At 40.3% G+C, this 27,592-nt stretch overlaps 1 protein-coding gene across 2 annotated transcripts; it reads right to left on the bottom strand.

Moving 5' to 3' along the window:
• Positions 1 to 523: 523 nt before the first annotated feature.
• LOC308087763 (uncharacterized protein) lies at positions 524 to 27,592 on the bottom strand. 2 transcript variants are annotated; one of them, XM_080431915.1, is made up of 17 exons: positions 27,531 to 27,592; positions 12,510 to 12,593; positions 10,243 to 10,382; positions 9,910 to 9,971; positions 9,606 to 9,751; positions 9,015 to 9,154; positions 8,562 to 8,623; positions 8,215 to 8,360; positions 8,018 to 8,083; positions 6,747 to 6,935; positions 6,455 to 6,643; positions 6,226 to 6,351; positions 4,982 to 5,128; positions 4,835 to 4,876; positions 4,669 to 4,731; positions 2,388 to 2,476; positions 524 to 1,496 (listed from the first exon to the last, which is right to left on the bottom strand). In XM_080431915.1, the coding sequence occupies exons 1-17, from the start codon at positions 27,550 to 27,552 to the stop codon at positions 1,410 to 1,412; spliced, it is 1,800 nt and encodes a 599-aa protein (XP_080288041.1). In that variant the 5' UTR covers positions 27,553 to 27,592; the 3' UTR covers positions 524 to 1,409. The 2 variants fall into 2 exon arrangements, with proteins under 2 accessions (XP_080288041.1, XP_080288042.1); XM_080431916.1 differs by lacking the exons at positions 4,835 to 4,876; positions 4,982 to 5,128; positions 6,226 to 6,351; positions 6,455 to 6,643; positions 6,747 to 6,935 and having other exon boundaries at positions 529 to 1,496.

Here is a 27,592-nt window from a genome sequence, read left to right as displayed (position 1 = left end):
CCCCATACAATGTGTGTAGTCAGCCCTTTACACGTCATCATATCATAATATCAGTCTTGCCCAAATATGGAGTTCCACAGGCCTGGCAGAAATATAACTAACTAGAAAATGTGCTCCTCAGAGCACAGGTCTCCGCCAGGCGAGGTGGTAAAAGAAAGTACTGTTCCTGATTAATCCTGTCTTACCTATTTATATTACATATTGTGATGTCACGTGAAGCTTGACCAATGTTAGCTTGGCTGAGACGGACACACACACACACGGAGGCCTGGCGGAGACAATAATATTGAACAAGACAGGGTCTAATAATGGTGTGGTTTCCCTTTGGGTTTCTGACATCATGTCAATGACATCATATGTATGACGTAGGGGGGGCGGAATTCCAAATTTAACCAAAACTAATCAGTGTTTTTAGGAGCATAAATATAGGATGTGCAACACTCATAAAAGCTTGTTCCATTACTCTCACATTTTCTAGTTCCGAGAGGTCAACTTCTATCCGTTCAGATGTTACCGTTGTCATTTTTTATTTGTTATGGACAGCTTTGAAATACGTGATGTTGATAGTGCTGTGATACCTGAACCTGTTTATCAAACCCCACCCGCCTGTATAATGTGCCCGATGTAAGTAACTATAGTCCTAAAAAAGAGATCCACTCGGAGCAGTATAGAAGCAAAGCAGAAGGGAGTGATAAGTGGCATGCTACTGTCAGTAGAGACCGATATTAAAACATACTATGCCAAATGTAAAAGTACTCATTATGTCATTAATTTTATTAATCAATTAATGTATACAATTAATTTATAACAGAAAATGCCATCTGAACCCAAACAGACATCTTGAGAGCTTAATAGCTTAATAGATTTTATTTTATTTTATTAAAGGAGTAGTTCACCCAAAAAATGACTTATTTTCTATCAATTGCACACCCCATGAAGCCTTGAATCCATGGATTTCTTTTTGTTTTTGTCGCATTCCTAAGCTAATAATTTGATTCCCGTCTCCTACCGGCTAATGTATCCGGTAGGAGACACAAAGTAGATTCTTATAAATACACCCGGTCATCAAATTATTGGCTTAGGAATGCCACAAAAACAAAAATAAATCCCTGAATTGAAGGCTTCATGGGGTGTGCAATTGATAGAAAATAAGTAATTTTTTGGGTGAACGCCTCCTTTAAGGATCCCCAAATACTTTCAACTTGTTGAACTGCCGAATTACAGTTTAAATCAAGCTTTAGCCCGTAATATAATGTCAAATCATCCGCATAAAGAACTATTGTGGCACATTTGGTAGCCCAAGATAGGTCATTAGTAGTAGTAGTAATAGGTTTACCTATTAGTCATAAACATTCATATCATGGAACAAAACCAAACATTTACATTTAGGTAAAGCTGAAGTTTGGTGATTAAGTTCCTGTTTTCTTCTGCTTGTTGACACGCTTCACAGTCACCTTGAATGGTCCAAAAGCATTCCCACTGATCTGTTTAAAAAACTGAAAAAGAAGATATCAAAACCAGATATCAACTTGAAAGTGATAGAATGATCAATATGGCACAGCATTCAATCAAATGAATGTACTTTAAAGGTTTCATGACATTCAGTTTTACAACACATTAAAAGTCTTTGCCATGGTCCTTCAAACGTGTACAAAAAGTTTTAACTGAAAATTCCACTCTAGTGAGCCATTGCAGGTGTTTTTCTCTCACATTTCTAAAGCCTTTTCAACTGCAATGAAAAAAGAAATCTTTGCCTGCGGGTGTCGCTGTTGAGGGATTTTGCCTGTCAATCATCACCTCTGCTCCGCCCCCCCCCCCCCCCCAAGGAAAGGATAGGGGATGGGAGGGGCGAGGAGGAGAGTGGGCGGGATTAATGGCCTGTGACTTCACTATCCAAGGGCCAATCTCAGATTACTTTTCAGCCTAATTATTCAGTTTTTTTGGGTGTAATTGAATTTATAACCCCGCAAAAAACATAAAAATAAAAAAAAAGTGAAAATGAATGTCATAGAACCTTTAAAAATGTCAGTGAAAGACAAAGCAATACAATTTCTCAGTTTGTAAAGTTATGTCGTAATTGTATCCATTCTACTTCAGAGAATCCAAATGATGAACTTAAGAGAATAATTATTATGTTCTTTCCCCCCAAAAAATATTCATGGCATACAGGAACTAAATCATTCATGTATTCTTTGAGCAGATCCTTCAGCCTTAGCTAATCACAATTATAACAGATGACACACACACACACACACACACACACACACACACACACACACACACACACACACACACACACACACACACACACACACACACACACACACACACACACACACACACACACACACACACACACACACACACACAGATGATAATGAGCAAACCTTGTCAATATGAGATGCGATTTCATCTTCAGTCAACTCTCCATTGCTGGAGATCATCTTGACTTGTGCAGGAGAAAAGATTGTCAGCTCTGAGGATGATTTACAAGACTATAAATATAGTGGCTTGATAGTCACACACTGACAAACCACACACATGCAAGCATACAAATAGTCAGACCTGGTGAAGTTGTCACAATTGGCTGAAAGGTCAACATTTCTCCATCAGTGACAATATAGAATCAACCCTAAAAACATTTTTTTTTATGTCTAAGGCCAGATGTTCTATTTATTTATTTTCTTTCTTTTTTTAAAACCAAATATGTTTATCTCCGCCAGGAGATCTTGTTTTCACCCCTGTGTGTCTGCAGTGAACCTCTCAAACTAGGCCTGATCGGTGTAGTTCTTGTGAACAACCAAGTATTATTATTTTTTTGTAAAAGTACAAAAGTAGTGGCATCAAAATGTACTTAAAGTACCAAAAGTAAAAGTACTCATTATGCAGAAGGTATGTATAAAATGAATACAAATCCTTTGAAAATAGCAGATATACAAGCTCACAACGTGGCGCTTTGCGACGCCTTGTGACCTTGTAGATTGTCTATTTTCGAATTGACAAAGTATCCACCTGTTTCCGCGGGTAGTTTCCTGATGTGTGGGAAACTTCCTGCGGGGGGACCGGAAGTAGAAAGTAGCGGCTCAGTGTGTTTACATTTGCCAGCAGAACGTAGCTGTAGCGTCACTGGTCGCATAGGCTATGCGACCAGTGACGCTACAGCTACGTTCTGCTGGCAAATGTAAACACACTGAGCCGCTACTTCCTGCTTTCGGTCCGTCCGCAGGATGTTTCCCACACAGGATTTTTGCTCCAGTAAATTCCCGCGGAAACAGGTGGATATATTTATGTTTGAAGTGGTTTTGTAATAATAATCTACAATGACCCAATGACCCAATCTAAAAGTAACTAGTAACTATAGTTTTCAAATAATTATTGTGGAGTAAAAAGTACAATATTTGCCTTTGAGATGTAGTGGAGTAGTTATTGAAAAATGGAAGTACTCCAGTAAAAATACCTCAGAATTGTGCTTAAGTACAGTACTTGAGTAAATGTACCTAGTTACTTTCTACCACTGGACCTATATTCTCAAATATGTTTCAAATCCATTAACGACAACTATATGCGTCCCGCAAACTCGCAAAGCTATTGTCTAGAACTAGCTAATTAGGTGCCTCTGTCCGGCTTCTGGGATCCATAATACTAATTAGCCAATTACAATGCCCCTGTCCCTCTGGCTTATTGGATGTAAGCCAAAAGGACTAGCCAATCGCAGGCTGGCAAATACGCTGGCACAAGCATATACATTCATAATAATGACAACGTTACCCTCACAAAAATCTTAATATCTGTTCTCATTCAACTAAGTCTGAGATTTGTGTGATCGATTTCTGGACAAAATCTGTGGGACTAATATAAAGACATTTGTTTTGCAAAAAACGGCCTCCTGGTGGCGCTATAATAGGCCAATATTATGAAAAGGGTGGCATTTCTTCCTCGGCCTAGTGGGAATGTGCAAAGTTTTATGGCAATCAGACGCTGCGTTCATGATTCCAGGCATTTTGTTCAAAACGAGCCACTCCTGCAAACTTTAGATGGCAATCTTAGCCAAACAGGATGGAATATGAAAAAACTGACAGATCCGTCTTGCTCACATGACTATAGAGATAATGTGTACCGATTTGCGTGATTTTGTTTGGACAAAATCTGTAGGAGTAATATAAAAAAATGTGTTTAGCAGAAATCGGCCACCTGGTGGCGCTATAACAGGCCGATGTGAACAATTTGGGGCAGAGGTTCTGCTCTGTGCGTACACAGTTTCACGCCTATCCAGAGACCGACTTGCCTCACTAATCCTGCCCGCCCTATGAGCACTCATCAAGGACATAGAAGCCACCAAAAAAAAGCAGATCTACAAACACACCACGTGTGGCCCATAATATGGTTGCATATGAATTCATGTATCAAGTAACTGTGGAATAACATTCTTAACTAATGATATATTACTTTGGTTAATTAATTGATGATGAAGACAAGGAATTCATGATTAATTTATGATTAATTAATGCTTAAATAATAAATTAAGTGTTAATTCATCGTTAATTATGTGCATGAATTTGACCCCTATAGTAAGTTGTTGTGACCGGCGAGGGTTGTATTGCAATAGATGATAGGTGATTGCGTTGACTGGTGGTGAAGTTGTGTTGAGTGGTGATGAAATTGTGTCACCTGGTAGTGAAGTTGAATTAACTGGTGGTGAAGTTGCATTGACTGGTGGTGAAGTTGTATTACCTGATGAAAAGGTTACATTAAGTGGAGATGAATTGATTGAGTAGTGATATATTGAAAGTGATTAGCGGTAAAGCTCTTTTAACTAATGGCTCAGTTGTTTTACCTGGAGTAGTAGCTGCAGTGTCTGGTAGGGACGTTGTATGGACTATAGGTGAAGTTGCATGAGTATATAGTAAAGTTGCATTCACTTGTGGTGAAGTTGCAATGACTGGTGGTGAAGTTGCATTAACTGGTGGTGAAGTTGTTTTACCTGGGGTAGTAGCTGCAGTGACTGGTAGGGACGTTGTATGGACTATAGGTAAAGTTGCATGGACTATAGGTAAAGTTGCATTAACTGGTGGTGAAGTTGCATTAACTGGTGGTGAAGTTGCATTGACTGGTGGTGAAGTTGCATTACCTGATGGAAAGGTTACATTACATTGTTAAGTTCTGGCTACATGTGTTTCTTATATTTCTGGCTCAGGGTAGAATACAGGGTTAAACTAGAAAAAGTGCTCCTCGGAGAACAGGTCTCCACCAGGTCAGGTAGGTTATTGTGGGCCAGCAATGTTCGGAATTGACCAATCAGGATGGAATATGAAAAATCGGACGGATCCGTCTTGATAACTTGACTATAGAAATAATGTGTACCGATTTGTGTGATGTTTGGACAACATTTGTAGAAGTAATATAAAAAAGAAAAGTGTTGCAAAAATCGGCCTCCTGGTGGCGCTATAATAGGGCCATGTTAAAAGGGTGGCATTTGTTCTTCAACGTAGTGCGAATGTGCGTGCAAAGTTCCACCGCAATCGGACGCTGCATTCATGATTTGCGGCATTTTGTTAAAAACGGGCCACTCCTGCAAACTTTAGATGTCAATGTTAGCCAATCAGGATGGAATATGAAAAATCAAACAGATCCATCTTGATCACATGACTATAGAGATCATGTGCACCGATTTGCGTGAAATTTGGATAAAATCTGAAGGCTTAATATCAAAAAATGTGTTTTACATAAGTCGGCCTCCTGGTGGCGCTATAAAAGGCAAATGTGTAAAATGTGGGGCAGAGGTTCTGCTCTGTGCGTGCACAGTTTCACGCCTATCCAGAGAACGACTTGCCTCACTAATCCTGCCCGCCCTATGAGCACTCATCCAGGGCATAGAAGCCACCGGCCCATAAAATGGTTGCATGTAAATTCATGTATCAAGTAACTGTGGAATAACATTCTTAACTAATAATATATCACTTTGGTTAATTAATTGATGATGAAGACAAGGAATTCATGATTAATTTATGATTAATTGATTGAAATGAATGTTACTTGTGGTGCGGTTGCATTGACTGATGGAGATGTTACAATAACTGGTTGTAAGGTTACATTAACTGGTAGTGAGGTTGTAGTTGCATTGACTGGTGGTGAAGTTGCATTAAGTGGAGATGAATTGATTGAGTAGTGATATATTGAAAGTGATTAGTGGTAAATCTCTTTTAACTAATGGCTCAGTTGTTTTACCTGGGGTAGTAGCTGCAGTTACTGGTAGGGACGTTGCATGGACTATAGGTGAAGTTGCATGGACTATAGGTAAAGTTGCATTGACTGGTGGTGAAGTTGCATTAACTGGTGGTGAAGTTGCATTACCTGATGAAAAAGTTACATTAAGTGGAGATGAATTGATTGAGTAGTGATATATTGAAATGGATTAGTGGTAAAGCTCTTTTAACTAATGGCTCAGTTGTTTTACCTGGGGTAGTAGCTGCAGTGACTGGTAGGGACGTTGTATGGACTATAGGTAAAGTTGCATTGACTTGTGGTGAAGTTGCATTAACTGGTGGTGAAGTTGCATTGACTGGTGGTGAAGTTGCATTGACTGGTGGTGAAGTTGCATTAACTGGTGGTGAAGTTGCATTGACTGGTGGTGAAGCTGTATTACCTGATGAAAAGGTTACATTAAGTGGAGATGAATTGATTGAGTAGTGATATATTGAAAGTGATTAGTGGTAAAGCTCTTTTAACTAATGGCTCAGTTGTTTTACCTGGGGTAGTAGCTGCAGTGACTGGTAGGGACGTTGTATGGACTATAGGTGAAGTTGCATGAGTATATAGTAAAGTTGCATTGACTTGTGGTGAAGTTGCAATGACTGGTGGTGAAGTTGCATGAGTATATAGTAAAGTTGCATTGACTTGTGGTGAAGTTGCATTAACTGGTGGTGAAGTTGCATTACCTGATGGAAAGGTTACATTACATTGTTAAGTTCTGGCTACATGTGTTTCTTTATTTCTGGCTCAGAGTAGAATACAGGGTTAAACTAGAAAAAGGTCTCCGCCAGGTCAGGTAGGTTATTGTGGGCCAGCAATGTTCGGAATTGACCAATCAGGTTGGAATATGAAAAATCGGACGGATCCGTCTTGATAACTTGACTATAGAGATAATGTGTACCGATTTGCGTGATGTTTGGACAAAATTTGTAGAAGTAATATAAAAAAGAAAAGTGTTGCAAAAATCGGCCTCCTGGTGGCGCTATAATAGGGCAATGTTAAAAGGGTGGCATTTGTTCTTCAACATAGCGCGAATGTACGTGCAAAGTTCCACAGCAATCGGACGCTGCGTTCATGATTTGCGGCATTTCGTTCAAAACGGGCCACTCCTGCAAACTTTAGATGTCAATGTTAGCCAATCAGGATGGAATATGAAAAATCAAACAGATCCATCTTGATCACATGACTATAGAGATCATGTGTACCGATTTGCGTGAAATTTGGATAAAATCTTAAGGCGTAATAACAAAAAATGTGTTTTACATAAGTCGGCCTCCTGGTGGCGCTATAAAGGCAAATGTTAAAAACGCAAATTGGCCTGTTATAGCGCCACCATGAGGCTGATTTGAAAATTCAAGTGGCATTTCTTCCTCGGCCTGGTGGGAATGTGCGTGTGAAATTTCATGGAAATCGCAAGCTGCGTTCATGATTTGAGGCATTTCGTTCAAAACGGACCAATCCTGTAAACTTTGGAAGCCAACCTTAGCTTATGTTTGGATAAAATGTGTAGGAGTAATATAAAAAAATAGGTTTTGCACAAATCGGCTTCCTGGTGGCGCTATAACATGCCCATGTAGAAAAATGAAGGCATCCAGGGAGTGTGTGTGCGCAGTTTCGCAGCGACCGGGCTAACGGTGCCGGAGATTAGCTGCTCACAGACAGATGGACACACGGACGGACGGACACACGGACGGACAGGGGGTAAAACATACTTTCGCCATGCCTTTCGGCCTGGCGGAGACAATTAGGATTGATGAAATGGTAATACCTGAATTTGTATTGATTGTTGTTAAAAGTGCTGATGCTGTGGCTGCTTGAGTTTGTGGTGAAGTAACTGTAAAATAAAACGTTCATATAAGTACTTGTACTGCCAAATAATCACAAGAAATTTGAAATAGAATTAATCATGTAATTAAAAAGGAAGATTCTGATTTTTTTTCTATCTGTTGAATCAAATATTCTTACCAGTGGCAACAATAGATGATGTGTTCACAGGAAGGGAGACATTTGAGCTGGATGCAGCCTCCACAAGAGTATTAACCACAGAAGTGGCATTTGGTGCTGCAATCCCGTTGAATATTAACTCAGCCTCTACCTGAACTGATCCTGAGCTATAAAAGTGATGTTGAAAAGTTTTCTTATTATTCTTTTCTTAAATATTTCTTATATTCATTTATTTATTTAACTACATTGTTGCTTTGTCATAATATGCAATTGTATTATATACAATTGCATCAAAATGATGAATGACTTATGTTAATCAATTAATTAAACATTTTTAAGTAATACAATAAAGCCCGAATGGTGCATACCTGAAGCTTTTTACAACAGTGCGATTGAAATTGGAAAATGTTGCTCTATAGACATTGTCCATCTGTAAACATGAATATGGAGCCATTGAGAAAACAGTAAAAAAAAAAAAAGAAAAGAAAAAGGAACTGTAATCACTATTATTCCACCAAGATCATTTAATGGGCTATGATTAAAAGATTTACATTTAATGAATGAATAAGAATATTCCTGAGAACATGTTGAAGCATGGTGTACTGTAGGTATTTATACAAAATTCAATCAATTCAATCATTTTAAGTTGATACGTTACTTGATAATTGTACAAAAAAGCTAAGCATTTCCATTTCTCTGTAAATATCATTATTGTTCCTTTGTCAGAGAACAACATCACAGTTAAGTTCATGCTATGAGGAATCCCTGAAGATATGGGGAATGTTTTATTGACACTCTGTACATCATGATCATGAACTTACCACTGAAACTACTTGGGTTGCTAAGGTCTGGATTGCAGCAGGGGATGTGTTTGCAAGTTCTGGTGTGACTGTGAAGGTTTGCTGTATTTTGAATTCCAACATGACCTTTGACTCTGCTGGTGGTGCAGTTGTTGTAGTTGCTGGTGATGCACAATGGGTAGAAACAGTTTTTAACTGCTACAGATGTATTAACTTAGTATTCTTGAACTTAGTAGTGATTAATTCAAAACAATTTGTGGTAACATTGTTTTGACTAATGGTTGAGTTGTTTTAGTGACTGGTGGGGATGTTGTGTTGACTGGAGGTGAAGTTGCATTGATTGTACTATTGTCAGTATCTGACAATATTCATTATGGATATTAGGAATGTATGTACAGTACAATTGAAATTATCTGAATTTGTAATGATTGTTGTTAAAAGTGCTGCTGCCGTGGCTGCTTGAGTTGATGGGTCAACCACTTTAAAATAAAACTTTCATATAAGTACTTGTGATGGCCAATTAATCACAAGAAATTGTAAATATAATTAATCATGTGATTAAAACGGAAGAATCTGAAGGGTTTTTTAATCTGTTGAATCAAATATTCTTACCAATTGCAACAATAGATGATGGGTTCACAGGAAGGGAGAAATTAGAGCTGGATGCAGCCTCCACAAGAGCATCAACCACAGAAGTGGCATTTGGTGCTGCAATCCCGTTGAATATCAATTCGGCCTCTACCTTAACTGATCCTAAGCTATAAAAGTGATGTTGACAAGTTTTTCTTATAATATTCATTTAACTACATTATTGTTTTGGTTGTATATACAATTGCATCATAATTATTAATGACAATATGTTAATCAATTACATTTTATTTTTAAAATAACACAGTGAAGCCCGAATGGTGCATACCTGAAGCCTTTCACAACATTGCGATTGAAATTGAAAAATCTTGCTCTATAGACATCGTCCATCTGTAAACATAAATATGGAGCCATTGAAAAAAACTGTAATAATTCCAGAAGAACTGTATAATCACTATTATTCCACCAAGATCAATTCAATAATTTTAAGTTGATTTCTTAAATGATAATTGTACAAAAAAGCTAAACATTTCCATATAGTATGTTTCTCTTTAAATATCTTATTGTTCCAAAAAAAAAGACTACATTCATGCTATGAGGAATCCCTGAAGATATGGGGACTGTTTTATTGACACTCTGTACATCATGATAATGAACTTACCGCTGAAACTACTTGGGTTGCTAAGGTCTGGATTGCAGCGGGGGATGTGTTTGCAAGTTCTGGTGTGACTGTGAAGGTTTGCTGTATTTGGAATTCCAACATGACCTTTGACTCTGCTGGTGGTGCAGTTGTTGTAGTTGCTGGTGATGCACAATGGGTAGAAACAGTTTTATATATTATTAGATGGGATCAAATCTATCATGTATAATTATGTAATACAAGAATAGTTATATTCTACATTTCTAATTTTGGAATCTATTATAAAGTTTAATTGTGTCCTGCCCTATTAGTTGGAGTTACCTTTGATCAGAATATCCTCCAACTCCCACATATAACACATTAAAGGACAACTTTGGCCATTTTCAAACTATATTCATATAACAGGTCACACTTTACAAGACTATTGATCTTTATTTTTATTAATGCAAGAACAATAGGGAACCGAAGTCTGACATCACTGCCGCTAGAGGCCGCTATCCCCCTGGATCTCCACCATAGGGTCTCAATCAAGGGCCCAGCTTCCTGCTTTGAAATGGACTAGAATAAGGAAGAGAGTTCAAGTGACAGTTCATATGAATGGCCTGTAGTTTCGCTGTTTTACCCCTGCTGGTGTCAGAAAGAATTTATCTCAATGCAAGCGGATGGGTTTTTGATGAACTTTAGACTTGATTTTCTTACCTTAATAAACATTGTCATAAATACTATATGCTTCCTGTCACTAGTTTAAAGTCTCCTTTCAATCATCATGATATAGGTTTTGGTAAATTATGGACCCATTTATTTTAAAATTGATGATAAAGTAGGCTATGCTCTAGGAGGGGCGGGATGATTTGATTGACAAGCTACACAACCAATAGCATTCATTCCCCGCCCCCGTTCTTGATTGACAAGCTACCCAACCAATACTGGTCTGGTTGCATTCTGCAGGATATGACGCGATATTGAAAGATGGCGGAGTTGAAATTCCCTGAACAATCGGCTTCATTTACGGTCTATAGAAACCAATGGCGTAGCTTCGTCCATTCTTTTTATACAGTCTATGGTCTCAATAGCATCGTGGGCTATAAGAACTGTGATCCAAAAATAAACAAATGAGCCCGGCGATTTTATTCATTCAAGCATCAGCTGACAGTGAAAAAGTACAAATTTATCCAAAGAGTAAGAAAATAAATACATTTTCTCCAAACACAGACGTTATCAAATGTAACTCAATATCATAAACGACAGTCACATACCTGATAGAATCGCCGGCTGATTTGTTTGTTTTTGGAACACAGTTCTTATCATGACACGATTCAAGATGACACTATGGTATTCAATAGAAAAAACATTTCCTTGATCCAGGGGATAACGGACGTCAGGACTTCGATACTCCACTTCTATGTCAGCATGCTAACTTTCCAGGAAGAGAAAGGCTATTTCTATTGGCTTAGAATCGCATCAGTGATTTGACAATGATCTTTTAAGCCTTTTAAGGACTGCCTTTTTAAACATTACAAAAAATCTGGCACATCCCCTGTCTCAAAACATGCAGAAAAAACTTGTATTGCAATAACTTATCATCAAGCAAGATGAAAAGTCTTCTACTGATCCAGAATGCTGCTGTGTGTATACTGCAGTTATTTTAGTTTTGAAATAGTAGTTTTTGTTTTTCAGGTATTTTGAGGAAAGCCTTGATTTATTGAATCTGAAAAGGGTAGGATGAAAGAATGCATGAGATATGATTTACAAAAGTGTTTATTATTAAGCCAGTCAATTTCACCAGGTATAGCAACCACAGTGCAGTTGGGGGAACTAAAACTGAGCTGATTTCATATGCAATTCTATTTAGTTTTTGCTGGTTGTGCATTGTTCATTTTATTATTTATTTTTTACTCTAGTTTTTGTTTCAGTTAAGAAAATACTTTTCTCCCTTTTAGTTTTAGTCTTAGTTTTAGTCAACTATAATAATCCTGGTGTACTGACAGAACTAGAACTACCAAATATTTCCTCAATATTAGCTTCTCTGCATTGCCTCCCTGTAAAACCAGAATATAATTTAAATAACTCTCCTCACCTACAGTATAAATCCCTAAATAAAATCATCATATCTAAAGAGCTTTTTGTACCATACCCCACTGGAACACTGTGCTCCTACCTAGAATGCAGGCTTACTTCCATTTTCTCATTTTGGATTACACGATTACACAAACAAGTGGGATACTAACACTAAAAACAACACAGATATAATGCAATTATGTGAATGGCATTTAGCCTACATCACCTACCGGTCGTGATTTGTCCCACGAACAAGCCAAGCCAAGCGGTAAACAGCAGTGATGAAGACATCTCTGTGTCTCTGACAGACAGGCCTGATAATGGAAGCACACGGAAGCAGGTGTTATTTATATTCCAGCTGAGAGTGAGAAGTAGGAGTTATCAGATGAAGACACACAGAGAGAGAGAGAGAGGGAGAGAGAGAGAGAGAGAGAGAGAGAGAGAGAGAGAGATGAGTTTTTCATAATGACTCATCCAGACTCATACTGGTTCAGCTGCATTAATGTAGCACCCAGGATTCAAACCCAGGTATCCTGCGTGGGAAGCCAAGCATCTACTACCGCATCCAAAGTGGAAACCCCCTTCACAAGGGGAGATATTATAGGCTTATAAACTGGCAGGGCTAATCCATTACATTTACTCCCATTGACCTTGGGCACGTATCTAAAAAAAAACTGGTTTGTCATAGCGTAAACCGTGTGAATGTGTCCAAAATGCTGTAGAGAGATTTGGCCTGTTGTTAGTTGAAGTCATTTCTATTTTGCATCGAATACTTTATCACAGCAACAACTATTTACACTTGAATATTAGACTAATATTAGACTAGATAGCCTCAGATGAGGAGAGTCTAAAAAAAAGTGCTTCAATCTCAAACGTGCAGCTGATCCAGACACACATTATCATTAACAGCAATTTACAGTTTTAATTGTGTTTATCTTATATACTGCTGACAATTTTCTAACACATTATAAATGTTTGGAATAAATACCAGATTCACAATAGTTGTTTTTAATTAACGTTGCAGATGATTAACCTTCTTAAACATCTTAAAACTATATTCTTCTATAATTAAAATTCATGTCACCATGAAGAGTGCACGTTGGAATGGCATGCCCCACCCAGTAATGCTGTACCCGTTTGTCTGTCTCTTTTATGCCCATATATGGATTTCTGTGTCAGGCATGCCCAAATATGGAGTCCAGGCCAGTCTATGACATCATTTATATGACGTCATATTGATGACATCACAGAACTCCATATTACAGGGATTTGTGGTTTTATCGGAATTTTTATATAGGGTTTTGTTTTTTTGGAGATCCACTGATCCGTCCGACTTCCCACTCGGTGCATTAAGCCCCCGGGAACTCTGCGATACGGACGCCGAGTTTGGGCATGCCCATATATGAGAATATCGGTTGGATCAGCAGTTCTAGACAACCACCTATCCAACCAAAGTTCACTGTATTGTATTAAAGTAATTAAAGTAAGTCTCTGCAAGTTGATTCTCAAACAGTAGCCTAATAATATTAATATAAATCAATGGCTTCCTGTAAGTGGACACATGATTTGTACTCATTGGGCTAAACAAGCAAAAACACTGGTATGTAGCTTTAAGTAGGTTCATATATAAAGTGAAGAGAGATACCGTAGGGTAGGGGATGTATCATGAGCAAATGAGCCTTTTTAATATAGTTCCATACTGGTTCCACCAGAGGGGGCCCATGCCAAGGCACCTGTCAGACAATTAAGATGACTCACTACTAGAGCAACAGTTCTCATACTGATTTTTGTTTTTCATCACAGCAGCAGAAAGAAATGATTTGTCTGTCTCAGTTCTCTCATGATTTTATGATTTGATCACTTATTTTATTTTATCTCTTCTTTGATTTAACATAATATTTAACGAATCTTCTCAAAATAAAATAGCCTATCGAATTTGAAATTATGTAGCAATAGAAATATTATGCAGATTAAAGGTCTTGCATAGCAGGTGAAACCTTGCACAGACATGACCCACTAGATGGCGCGCTCTTCCTACTGAAAGTGAAACGGTTTCCTTATGTTCTGTTGATAAAGTGAACTTAATCTTATGTTCCATTGCCACCCAAGTTGCAAAAAAAAAGAAGAAAAAAAGAAAAGAAAACTATGGCAGTATTTATCTACAGACACAGAAATCAACAGAACTATTCTATTTTCCTCAGTTCCATTCCTCATGTTTCACAGTTATGAATAATGACTTGTATCCCAAAGGGGGATGTGCAGTGCACTTCCATCGTTGAGCTTACACTCCACTAGTTTGTGGTCTACAAGACAACATATTGCTCATGGTGAGTGTCCCGGGCGTGCACGTCTGTCACTGCGCCTCCCATCTGGGTTCAGGGTTTTGGAACCAGAGGATTTTTTGACTTGTTGATTTGCACACCGATCGTCACAAACAAAATGTAACCACACAGACGTCAATGAGATTCCCTCTGGAAGATGTTCCACACTTAAACAATCTGCTCCATGTCTCTCTCTGCACGTCAACAGGCTAACCGAGCGAATGCCTTGGATGCTTGGGGGAAACTTTAGCTATGAGAATGGCTGGGAAATGGGTATGGTGGATTTACACTTGCATGCTCACTTGGATGAAGGGAGCTGTTATGGCTAATTTACATGTTGTCACGGTTGTGCAACGAAGTAGGCCTATAAATTAAGCTTAAGTCTTGTAGAAAGTCTGGGTACTGGTGCAACCTGTGGCCCAGCTGTAAACTATGATTGAATCCGACCAGAGCTATTCTGGCCTGAGTTCTTTGGCTTAGTGTTTTGAATTCCTTTTTATTTTCCAGCTATTTGTATTCTGTAAAGTACAAAGGGTGGACCCTGTCATTTTATTTTATTTTTCAATTATTATTATTTTGTTCTGTTGAGATTTGTGCACCTATATTCTTTTCGCTATAACTTCCTTATGTTGTCACTCTATCTACAGTATCTAGAGCTCCTCTATATATCCTGATACAGAGAAATAAATCCAATTCGCCCTCATGGATCAAAACATTTGATCCTATCTTAAGTAATTTTTTTTACAAGAGGTGATACTCAGCCACCACACTATCACGTACGGTATAGTACAGCAAGTACAGTAGGCTATCACCTCTCCTTACAAGTGAAATGGTGCATTATATAGTGCGTTTCTTCAGGAAACTTACAGTTCCAAACTTGTTTGTGTGTACTATTAAACACACTGCAGTGTGACAATGACAACCTTGACAAAATTACAAAAGTGCAAAAGCGAACTGCATGTAACATACTAGCAAAGTGTTTATATTAACTTGCACACTGAATGTATCATGAACATGTTCTGGCAGTTGCACATTAACCACTTAAAAACCCTATATACTTAATTGACCGGGGTCCCACAAATCTCTAGTCTGCTCCTTTCTTCCCTCAACACCAAACCGATTCACAAGAGAGAGAGACACACGCACACACAAATAAAAACAGATTGTTCATTTTAGATAAAAACTGAATCAATCTGGTTACAAGTTAACTCCGAGGCACAGCAGACCTCAGTTTTCTGAGCCAAAATGAATACACAAATCAAATCAAAGCAAATATTACAAGAACCCCATCAGACCGCTCACCCCTCCTCCTCCTCCTCCTTGTCTGTGGAGTTGAGAAGTTTACCAGGCCAAAACTAAATTGCCCACAGTAAGCAATTTTTCTACCTCACCGAGCCAGGACACAGCCGACTGCTCTGGAGGGGGGGGGGGGGTCAATCTCTCTCAGGCAGTGGTGGAAAAAGTAGTCCAATGTCTTACTTAAGTAAAAGTATCAATACTGCAACGTAGAAACAGTTACAAATAAAAGTCTGGTAATCAAAATTGACTTGAGTAAAAGTACAAAGGTATTGGTATCAAAATATACTTAAAGAACGAAAGTAAAAGTAGTCATTAGGGACAGGTCAATTTTTAAAGAAGGGTACCCCTGGAGAAAGTGTATGTGCCCTGATCTAAAATGCCATGACCCTCCCTTTGACAAAAAAAAAATCAATGACCCTCCCCAAGTGATTAATTTTTTTTTATTAACTCTCCCCGCCTATAGGAGTGTCACGATATATTGTCCCACTCCCACGATATATTAAAATGTGACGATAGGTATTGTCAAGATGTCATACTGTATCATAATATTTTTTTAATTATTTGTATTTTCTTTATTTTTTTTGCCGTTGAAAGTTATAGGAGTTCTTATTGTATGGTGTATGATACGAAATGTAAAGCTTATCATAATCACAGTAATTATTAATCATGTCTTCCATCATATTCAAGATATTTTGGAGAGAAATTAAACAGACTGCAGTCACTTTCAGTTTAAAGCACTGCAGAGGGGAGGTGTTGTGTGTCAGCTGATGCTCGTTGACGCTCGTTAATGTGACATGCTCAAAGCAGTTATGCCAGTCTGCACTCTCAAATAGGCCTACATCTAATCTAAGATTGTTTACATGGTATTATACTGTATCTGGTATTATAGTTATTATATTATTTTTGGAACTGTTGGAAATAACTAGGCTGCACTTGGTTCGTAAAGTCCAGAATATCCAAAATATGAGGTTTGTGGAATTTATAGTTATGCAGTGTTATATTATATTATATTATATTTGTTATATTAGTGTCTATCTGTCCTCTGAAACAATGGGTTTATAGTTAGTGAGAACTTCACTTCTCCCTTAAGCTTGCACAAATGTATTTATTTGTGTGTACAAAGCACTTTGTAATTGTTTTTTAAAGTGCTTTATAGTTGTTATTTTAAACTAAAGATGATGGCCAATGTTGATGATACATGAGAAAAGAACATTAATAATGTATCATATCGATATCATATGCCCAACATCATGTATGTATCGTGAAATTAGTGTTATCTTGACACCCCTAACCCTCCCCATCAAATACAACAACATGACATTTAGAACTGATAATATTCAACTGGTGGTCCGTGGAGGTATTGCATGTGGTCCCTGACCATGCATTTAGTAATGTAGGAAAGTGAAGATTTGTGTTATATTTTATTTTATCGATGGTGGATACTGTTAATGTGCGTGACAACAGAAAGGAAATTCAACTCAAGGATGACAGTTTTACACACGCACACATAGTGTCAGAGTCAGAGTCAGACATCCGACTTCCAAGTAACTGACAACATTGATGCGTCATCATACATCAAATAAAAGACTATTTACCTTGATGTACCCCGACTTCCAAGTAATTGACAACATTGATGCGTCATCATACATCAAATAAAAGCCTGTATTTACCTTGATGTACTAAAACCTCCCTTAAATACTTCCACAGAAATGGGAGTTAGAATTTCAAGGGAAACTGTACCAGTTTACCTGGTTGAGTCATCATTAGTAGGAAATGTGCCCATATCAATCGCATGTGCTTGCTTGTACTTGTGCAATTCGAAAATGGCCCATGTCTAAGTCTTAACAATTAGGCTATCAATTATGGCCTGATGATTCTGGTTTTACTTGTGGAGCTAGGCTGGAATCTATGCACGACTGTCCATATAGATCCAAATTAATCACATGCACAGAATTACTTCAAATTCTGCTGTAGGCTACTAAAAATGTATATAAAAAACGGACTATTTTATCAATTCAAAATTGCATGACCATCCCTTGGATTCAAAGTAAAATTAGCTGACCCTCCCTTGTACTAAAATTAGAAAGGCATGACCCGCCCCTATTTTCCTCCAGGGACCCCCTTCTGTAAATTTCGACTGGTCCCTTATGCAGAATGTCCCATTTCACAAGTTTTCAAATGTATGAACATCTTTTGAAAATAGCAGATCTACAAGCTCGCGATGCGACGCATTGTGAGCTTGTAGATCGGCTATTTTCAAATGGCCGAAATGTATATAGGACTGAAGTGGGTAATGTATGTTTTGTAATAATATAATCAAAATCTACAAAGTAACTAGTAGCCTAACTAAAGTTTTAATATAATTATAGTGGAGGAAAAGTATAATATTTGCCTCTGAGATGTAGTGCAGTTGAAGTAAAAGTACTGTAAATTGGAAATACTCCAGTAAGTAAAAATACTTCAAAATTGTACTGAAGTACAGTACTTGAGTAAATGTACATAGTTACTTTACACCACTGATCGACGAAGGAAGGAGAGGAGCGGAGCGGAGCGGAGAGAAGGAGGGAAAGATATGGGGCGACACAGATGGCCACACCTTGAACACGTCTGACTAAAACCCACACTGAAGGCCAGGTCAGGGGTCAGTGGAGACAACAAGCTCCACAGTGCTGAATGGACCCCCCCCCCACCCCCCTCGTTCCCCCCCAAAATAGGAGAGGTGAGGTAATTGAACTCCTTTGAACCAACAACACATACAGAACTTACTTTGTAAGTCAACAGCTGAGTAAATGTGTGTTTTCTCTCTCTTGTCTTTGCATTTGTATCTGTATCCAAGTGCTGCCTATAAATCAGAGAAATACAATAAGTATGTATTAACCACTTAAACTTATGTTCAATTAAATACTTGTACTTCTACTCCAATAAATCTCAGAGGCAAATATTGTACTTTTACTCCACTACAATTATTTGAAAACTTTAGTTACTAGTTGTGGATTTTTATTATTATTACAAAACACACATTAACCACTTCAGCCCTATTTAAACGTTGGCTATTTTCAAAAGATTTGAATAAATAAATCTACATATGATACCTTCTGAAACGGGGCATTCTGCATATAGTGAGTACTCTAACTTTTGGTACTTTAAGTATATTTTGATGCCAATACTTTTGTACCACTGTTGTGGACAACATCATGATCTTATAATAATACTAATAAACATCAGCAGCATCATCATCATTATAATGATACAAATAGGTATAGTAGAGCCTATCATACGCTTATGCTAAATTTCAAAGTAGTAAAATGTGCCATACATATAAGGTGCTACAGTGAAAAGTAACAATGTAATTTAGGGGTGCCATGGATGAATTTATTTGTTATAGGGGTGATACTAGATGCATGGTTTTCATTGGTCAGTCTGCTTGAATGAACTCTTAATTTAATTCAGTTTGACCGAAGAAACAAGAAATTGTTTAATATAGACGGTTGTTGCTAGGAGATGTGTAAAAGCTCTGCTCACAACTGGTCAGCTGTGTACACCACTAGGAAGGAGTAGGCTCACAGCAAATAGAAAACAAACTCAGCTGATAATAATGGATACAAAAAACAACCTATGGACCTTTTTTTGTAGGCCAACTAGCTAGTTAACTAACAGCTGTTTCTCGTCTTTGTAGTTTATGTCGTTCCTTGGGCAATGGTTACAAAGCGGATGTTGACAAATGTTGGACCGTTCAGGGCAGCTGTGTTATTGTTTACAGCCTGAAATCATCTATATATTAGAGGGTCCAGTGTAGTTATGATGTCATGGGACCTGGAACACCAAGCTGCTTTGCTGTGTGTACAAGTTTCATGGAAGTCTTACAAAGATCCAACATTTCTGCATCCACCACGGCAGATTTTAGAACCAGCATCCTGTGGTCGCCATTCATTAACAGAATGTTAACTGAATGTGACATATTTCCATGACAATGCTATCAGATACAACACTTTGAGCATGAATGTATACTATCATTTCATTTCCATCTCACAGACTGTTTTAAAGGAACAGAGAAGTTTGAAGACCTTCAGCTGCTCAAGGAAGAGAGGAGGCTTGGAGTTTTATAATGCAAATCGCTTGAACAAAAAGAGCTGGTTTGCGATGCAGGCCTCGACCACGTTAATTGAATTATCTCCTCTGAACCGGAGGCGTGGAGGAGCCGCATGCAGAACGTGGCCTGTTGAAACAGAAAAGCGACCATGGTCAACCTTGCCAGCTGCAGCAAGATATTTGAACGGAGAGAAAAGATGACTTTCTAATGATTTGCATAAATGCGTTTCCTTGTGAATGTGCTATACAAAAGTGTTTGACTTGACTTTAAATTAGACTTGTATTTTGAATGATAAATGATGCTACAAAATACAGTGACATTAATTCATTAGGCGGGAAATACTGACTGAACAATGTAACAATAGTTGGCCCCCAAAAAAGAAAAGACAAAATAAGTGAATAACAAGGCTGCGTTTTTAAAGCCAGGCAGCAAACCAAACCCATGAAGGATAGAAAGATTAATGAACATGAACACGGTTGATATTCTTCCCACACTATCCACAGGGAAGGACAGTGAGAGTGAGCTACAATCTAGATACATGTGGCCAGACTGGTAATTAACCAATTACTAACACTAACTTACCAATTACTTACTCTAATTGCCGGTCTCCTGAGGAGAGGTTAAGGGATCAGTGCCTCCCTAGACGCTGGCTGACTGGCTGGCTCTCTGCCACCGTGTCATCCATCCTGGGGCCCTAATCGAGTTATCATATCAACAAATCTCTCATCAGGGGCCCCGTGCCTGACACTCCCAGAAAGAAACCCAGAGGGGGACAACAAATTTCTAACAGCAGGATGCTGATGGTATGGAGTTGGCCTGCCAGGCAGCCCTCAAAGGTAGCTGCAGCTCGCCCTGGGGTCAACGCTTACACTGGACAGCACGAATCCCATCTCGGGCCCTGATGCCCTGGTGATCTATAGGAGTGAGTCTGAGAACCAGGAGAAAAAGAAGAAGAAGAGGGACGTTGTTTAGTGCTGCACACAATGGGTCCTGGGGGAACACAATGTAGTGGCCATGCAGAGTTTGGAGGGGAAGGTGGGGACTCCGGACCCCCTGTGGCTGCGAGAGGAGACACGGGGTCAGGGTGTTAGGGGCCACACTGGCCCCCGCCTGGGGAGAGGGTTAATGTACTATTAATCTGGGGTCATGCAAGCGTCTCCGTGCTCATATATCACCCGTTGACGGCAGAAATCACTGATGACCACCGGCACCAATCCTCTGTCATAAACGATCATCGCTGCCGTGCACATCTTTGTGAGTGTCCAGAACAGAACACATCTCTGTTCCAGAACTACTCTTAGAACTACTCTTCTCTGTTCTAGAACTGCTCTTCTCTGACCTGAAAGCACTCTGCTGTGGCCTAGAACCACTCGTCACTAGCCTGGAACCATTCGTCTCTCTTCTAGAACCACTTCTCTCTAGTCTACAATTACCCCAGCTTTACAAAAAAGGGTCACAACACTTTGAAGTGGTGAGAGGGGATGGATGAAAAGGGACCATAACTGGGGTGCCCTGGTGGCGACTTGACCTAATAATTACAATGCCCCGGTTCAAATCCTCACAAACCTCTGTTGAGTGCAGGGTTCGATTTGTAAAAAAAAAAGAAGAAAAAAAGAAGAAATAACAAAGGTGGAGACATTTTCTTAACCACGCAAGTACTTCTTAGTATGACAAATTGCTAAAATGGCTGATCAACAAGCTCACAATGCATTGCATCGATGCGTTGTGAGCTTGTAGATCTACTAGCTATTTTCAAGTTAAAAGAAATTGGAAGAATTTGCCTCAAATGGGGATGCGAGGGTTAATGTGATGACATTTATCTTTTGATTAAATTGTTAAATTGTGATATTATCAAATAAATAGATATATCAGAGCGTCTATTATTTTTCTAAAGGAAATGCACATATTTAATTCAGTTGACCATAATTAGGGATAAAACATATCCCCATTGGTAAGAAAACTGAATGACTAGAGGGAGGGATATCAAAAGCTGAGGCATGGATTTCGCCCCCATCCCCCCAGCAAATTAAACCCTGGTTGCACCTCTCCCTCTGACCTGACTTTCCTGTGATTCTTCACAGTCTCTATTTATCTTTAGATAGCATCTTCAAAAACTGTTACCAAGTGCTTGACCAACAAGATACCGAAAACTAAATAAAAGCCAACAAGAAAAAAACATCAATCAGACACCACAATACCAGACAAGGATTAAAAACAGGGTTCCATGAGAGTGTGTAAGAAGGTCACGTGTGTGTGTGGCTAAATGTTCCGGTGAGTCTGATTTCACATTTCATAGCCGGGCCCATGCAGGCCAGAGAAAAGCTGTGTGTTTGTGTTTCTCTTGCTGACGGTGCATGGAGGCATGAGAACCGGCATTCCCTGGAGGCACAGCGGTGTCAAGATAAGGAGATGGAGGAGGGTTGTGGCTCAGCGCAGAGCCAAATGTTTGACACGCTCTTTTCAACATCCCTATTCGCCCGGACACACACACAGACACACACACACACACACACACACACACACACACACACACACACACACACACACACACACACACACACACACATTATGCACGCTCGCACACATGCACGCACACACGCAGACACAGAAGCATACACCTAGTCACGGACACACACGGACACACCACCTTATGACTCACGCCCATATCAACACCGATAGCCTTGATGCCATCAGATTTTTTTTTCTCTTTCTTTTGTTTTCACTCAGCGATAAGATTTGTATCTCCGTGAAGTGCTGAGATGTGGAACTCGTAGACTCGGGAGTCGAGCCGGTGACCCTCTCTGACTCGCCATTCCCTCTCGCCGGGCCATTAATTGAATTACCTATTCATCGACAAGTGGAGGGTGCACGGAATTAGCCTCTCCGCTCTGCTAGCTCTCAATGTTAAGAGGTTCCTTAATAGAGTGTTGACTGGTTTCCATTGAAGCTCCCTCTCCCTGGGTGTGGGAGAGTGGAGGGCCAGAGGTACAAGCGGGTGGGGGGTGTAGTGGGGATAGTGCAGGGTAGGGTAGGGTAGGATAGGGCAGGTATGGAGAAACCCAGAGGGGGGCTGACCTTCGACCCCTCTCTGGAGAGGGACTCGGGTCCATCCAGCCACACAATGCTACCGGGGCACAGCCCTTAGCGGCTGCCTGCTGCTTCCCACAATGAGGCCTTTTGGCTGGGTCTCTCGAGGGCAAAAAGACCCCCCGGAGCTCCGGCTGCCATGCGGAGGTCTTTCACCGCTTTCCATCTCTCTCTTACTCTCTCTGTCCTTGGGTCCTCATTCAGAAACAGAGATACAAAACAAAAAAACTCAATAACAGAGAAGATATAAGGGGAACAATAGTCTTTGGAGGGCATCTTAACCCACCAAGAAACAATGTCAACATCTGTGGAGAACGGATAGTTAGATAGACACTGTGTCCTCCACGGTGGAAAAAAAGGGTTCTTGTCCTTCTGGGAGGCCATATTGAAAAGGCTACAGTGTTGTTTTGTTGTCGTATGAGAGGGATTTGGTCCTCTCCCCTTTTCAGCAGCCGGCTGAACCGCACCGTGACGCCCGGCGAAGCCATTTTGTCTCAGGGGCCCGGAAAAACGATGCGAGGCCCGGAGAGAGTCGGCAGCGGCGCCTCTTTCTTCGCCTGGTCCGGGTGAAACAGATTATTGTCGTACACATCGAGTGGTAAAATGCATCAAAGTCGGCAGGGAGTGTGTCCCGGATAGAGAGAGCAACAGGGTTGATGTTGAGTGAGAAGGGGGGGGGGGGGTCGAACATGGACACATAGTGTGTGTGTGTGTGTATGAACGGAGGCCACCCCGCATGCCCAGACGTGTGGGAGCGTATTGGATTCTCGTGGGGCGTCTGGGAAAGACACTGTCTTTGACTCTCTCCGTCTTTCTTTTTCTCCAGCATGTGGTCTCCCCTCATGCAACAGCACTACCAATATAAAGCGTCTCTTCATCTCTTCTCGGTGCCGTATACTCTCTCATCCTGACGTGAAAAGGATCATTCACTGTCTGGCAGACTGTGCGGCCTCTAACTTCCACTCACCCCAATTTATCAGTTTACCGCCAATTGGGCCTAACTGAGAGCTTGTGGGATTCCAGGTGCTTAGCATTAATTCTACTTTGTAGTGGTTTGCGACGGGCGGCTATGCGGCACGAACTATGTGCCGTGTCCCTACATGTCCGTGTAAGCGCCTCACCAAACCATACTGTATGACGTGCTACAATGCACGCACACATGTACTCACAGAGACACAGATATATGCATACTGTGCAGACACAAGCACCCATATAGACACACATGCATGCTTCTACACACACACACACACACACACACACACACACACACACACGCACACGCACACGCACACGCACACGCACACGCACACGCGCGTGCAGACAGCCTGTGGCAAAGTCATTTCATGCTGTCTTTTGTCATGCCTCAATGTACAGTAGCCAACAGATGAGCTGAAATTACTTTGGTGTCCTAATGCTGTAATGTCCCGACAGCACATTGAATCGGTTACGTCCCCTGTGTTTCTTCTGCTGCTCGCCACAGACATGAATGTCCTCGGTTGGATTATCATAATATTGTGATATCGTGAATGGGTTCTGTTACTTTGGCCCTGCGAAGCGCTGTTGTCTACAGTTTCATGTTTGCATGAAAATAGATACAGCTGACATGAACCATCAAACGAGATGAGAATAAAAGGACGAGGGGTAAAACAGAGCTCCCCGTCCGCCACAAACAGTATCGCTTCAGATCTCAATCCGCGAGCAAAAACCACATCCCTCTAGAAACCCACCGCCTCAACAAATGTAACCCCGGCAGGGCTTCCTGTTAGACGTCTGAGAAGTGACACAAATGGACACATTCATACTGAGATCAAAGCACGAGTCCTGCGGTCGCTTAAGCCGACGGAAAGAGAGAGAGAGAGAGAGAGAGAGAGAGAGAGAGAGAGAGAGAGAGAGAGAGAGAGAGAGAGAGAGAGAGAGAGAGAGAGAGAGAGAGAGAGAGAAAGGGTGAGTTAACGTTGGTTTGGTTTGCAGCCTCAGCATCTACAGTATGCTTTCAATACCCTGTCTTATAGGCAGACAGAGAATTGGACATCATTGAGAGAGACAGACAAAGACTGGGACACAGTCCAGGTCGGGACTGGGATGTTCCTTGTTCCTTGTTACAAGGAAGGAGGGATAAGAGGATGAACACTACAACAACAAAAATGAAGAACAATAAAAAATGATCCTCCTGTGCCCTTAGGACAGAGAGGTTGGAATAATAGTGGCGAGCAGCTTTATCCTGCCACCGAGGAGCTCTTAAAGGGATACTTCACTCTCGGGCCGGGGACACATTTAAAAAAAATATTAAAAATAAATGAAAAAAGTTACGGAAAATTCATGGCCCCCTCACGCATTAGTAGGACACTCTAATACGTGAGGGGGCCATGAATTTTCCATAACTTTTTTCATTTATTTTAAATATTTTTTTTAAATGTGTCCCCGGCCCTAAAGTGAAGTATCCCTTTAAATGTTCATTAGTCAGCCCAGAGACAGACAGACAGACAGACAGACAGACAGACAGACAGACAGACAGACAGACAGACAGACAGACAGAGAGATGGACAGAGAGAGAATGTGACATTTGTTCCCTTAACGTTATACCCACTAGGTCTTCGACGTTTTTCAGGCCAAGGACCCCTTAGCTGAGAGAGAGATGAAGCAGGGACCCCTACTACAGTATATATTATAAAAATATTGTGTGGATTAAACTTTTTCATAGATGGCTTGTTTGACAGCACTATCATCAGTGTTGTGTCAATTCATGTTTTCTTTTGTCTGCTTGTTTGTTTATACATTATCTTTTCTATTAATATGTTGGATACATGTTAATCTGTATTTTCAGACATGTAACATTTTAAACCTCAATATTTAGTCAAGTCGACTGTTGGCTCAGTATTTGGTCTGCTCTTTTTCCTCTACACTAACCCTCGGAAAATAGCCTCGCAGCATAGTGAGCTTGTAGATCAGCAATTTTTCGGCTAATGTACCCCATCACACAAAGATTTGGCGGACCACCTGTAGTTACTCTGAGGACCCCCTAGGGTTCCCGGACCCCCCAATGAAGACCCCTGCACTAGACCTCTAGATACATCAGATATGATGAGTTGAGATGATTGGCCTGGGTAGGGGAGGAAAGGAGAGGAGAGGAGAGGGGAGGAGAGGACTGGCCTGGACCAATATATCAATAGTTATTGAAATGTTTTTTATTAATATTATAAATATTATTAGGTTATTTAATAGCCTAAATAATCTTGCCAATAAAGTATTCAATCAATCAACAAGAAAAAAACTAAATGGTGACTCACATGGATTTTCTTTTTACTTACTTTATACTCTAGCTCTCGTGTTAATAGAGAGATAGAGTAAGAGAGAGAGAGAGAGAGAGAAAAGAGAGAAAGAAAGCTGCGGAGAAGAAACTAATCCCTTTCTTTACGTGACGACGCAACAGTCTCCCCCTCGCCTTCAATTACCCAGGGATCCTTGGGTGTGGACTTCCACGTACCGCAGGACGCTGTAAACACCACACAATAAAAAGACAGTCAATGGCCATGCTAATGTAATATGCCTGTGTTTGGAAAGAAAGGAACAAAAAGGAGGAGGGGGGCAGTGTTTTAAAAGAAAGCCACTTACAAAAACACAAATTTGGTGGTCTTGACGACTGTAAGCGGCAGACTGTAAAAAAAACTGTCTAGCGCTAGGGAGAGAAACTATAAACGCGCCAGTTGTTTCTGGGACGTTTTATATACCACAACAAACGGCGACAGAATGCCCAAACTTGACAACCCGAGCGTTCCCTCCATTGATTTCTTTTCTTTTTTTTACTCTGCTTCTAGGCAAGCTAGCAGTTTAGCATGTGTTGTTCATACAGGCTGCAAATAGACACCGCTTCAGACTGTTCTTACGACCGCAGAAGCTTAGCACTCCTCTTAATGAGCCACGCAGTGTGTATGCGTGTGTGCGTGCGCAGATGCTTGCGCATGCCGCATGCGTGAATACGCCTGTGTGTACAGTACACGTTTCAGGCCAACACCTGGAACAGCTGCCAGTTGTAAAGCTCTAGCGCTGTGAGGGGCTAATAAAGTACTTTTCAGGCGGCCATGTTTCTTCCTCTAGCCTAAATCTCAAGCGAAGCCTCTAAAAACACTTCACAGCATCCTCCATTAATTGGCCTCTTACCTCCGAAGGGCTTAAAGTGGAAGAACATCACATTCACACGTAGTGTAGGCATATACAATGTGTTGGAATGCTTGCACAAGCAAGTATTAAAATGAACACCTTACCAAGTGAGCACACATATTTGTCTGTCAGTGCAAACACGCACACTCATCCAAACATAGCTAAACTCCACAAAAACAGATCTCCCTCCTCTTTTTTTCTGTGAACATTTCTCACGGTGGAGACAGGCAGCAGGCAGTGTGTGTGTGTGTCTGTGCGTGTGCCTGTACGTGTGTGTGAGGAAGTGCAGAGCATACTTATCTGGCTCAGGATCAGCATTTAGGACGATGTGCTCATTGTCAGCACTGTGCGGGTGGAG

The sequence above is a fragment of the Gymnoscopelus braueri genome, assembly GCF_963280865.1.
Source record: "Gymnoscopelus braueri genome assembly, chromosome: 6".
Lineage (NCBI taxonomy): Eukaryota > Metazoa > Chordata > Actinopteri > Myctophiformes > Myctophidae > Gymnoscopelus > Gymnoscopelus braueri.
The sequence above is the reverse complement of the archived record's forward strand: the minus strand, read 5'-3'. Positions and strand labels throughout refer to the sequence as shown.

Excerpts from the sequence above, each read along its gene's own strand:
- LOC308087763 (XM_080431915.1), bottom strand. The coding sequence starts at position 27,552 with ATGCTGATCCTGAGCCAGATAA. Across the intron at positions 4,732-4,834 it reads CACTGCAGCTACTACTCCAG|GTAATACAACTTCACCACCA; the intron begins GTAAAACAACTG and ends CCTTTTCATCAG. Across the intron at positions 2,477-4,668 it reads TAATTCAACTTCACTACCAG|AGCTGACAATCTTTTCTCCT; the intron begins GTGACACAATTT and ends AATCATCCTCAG.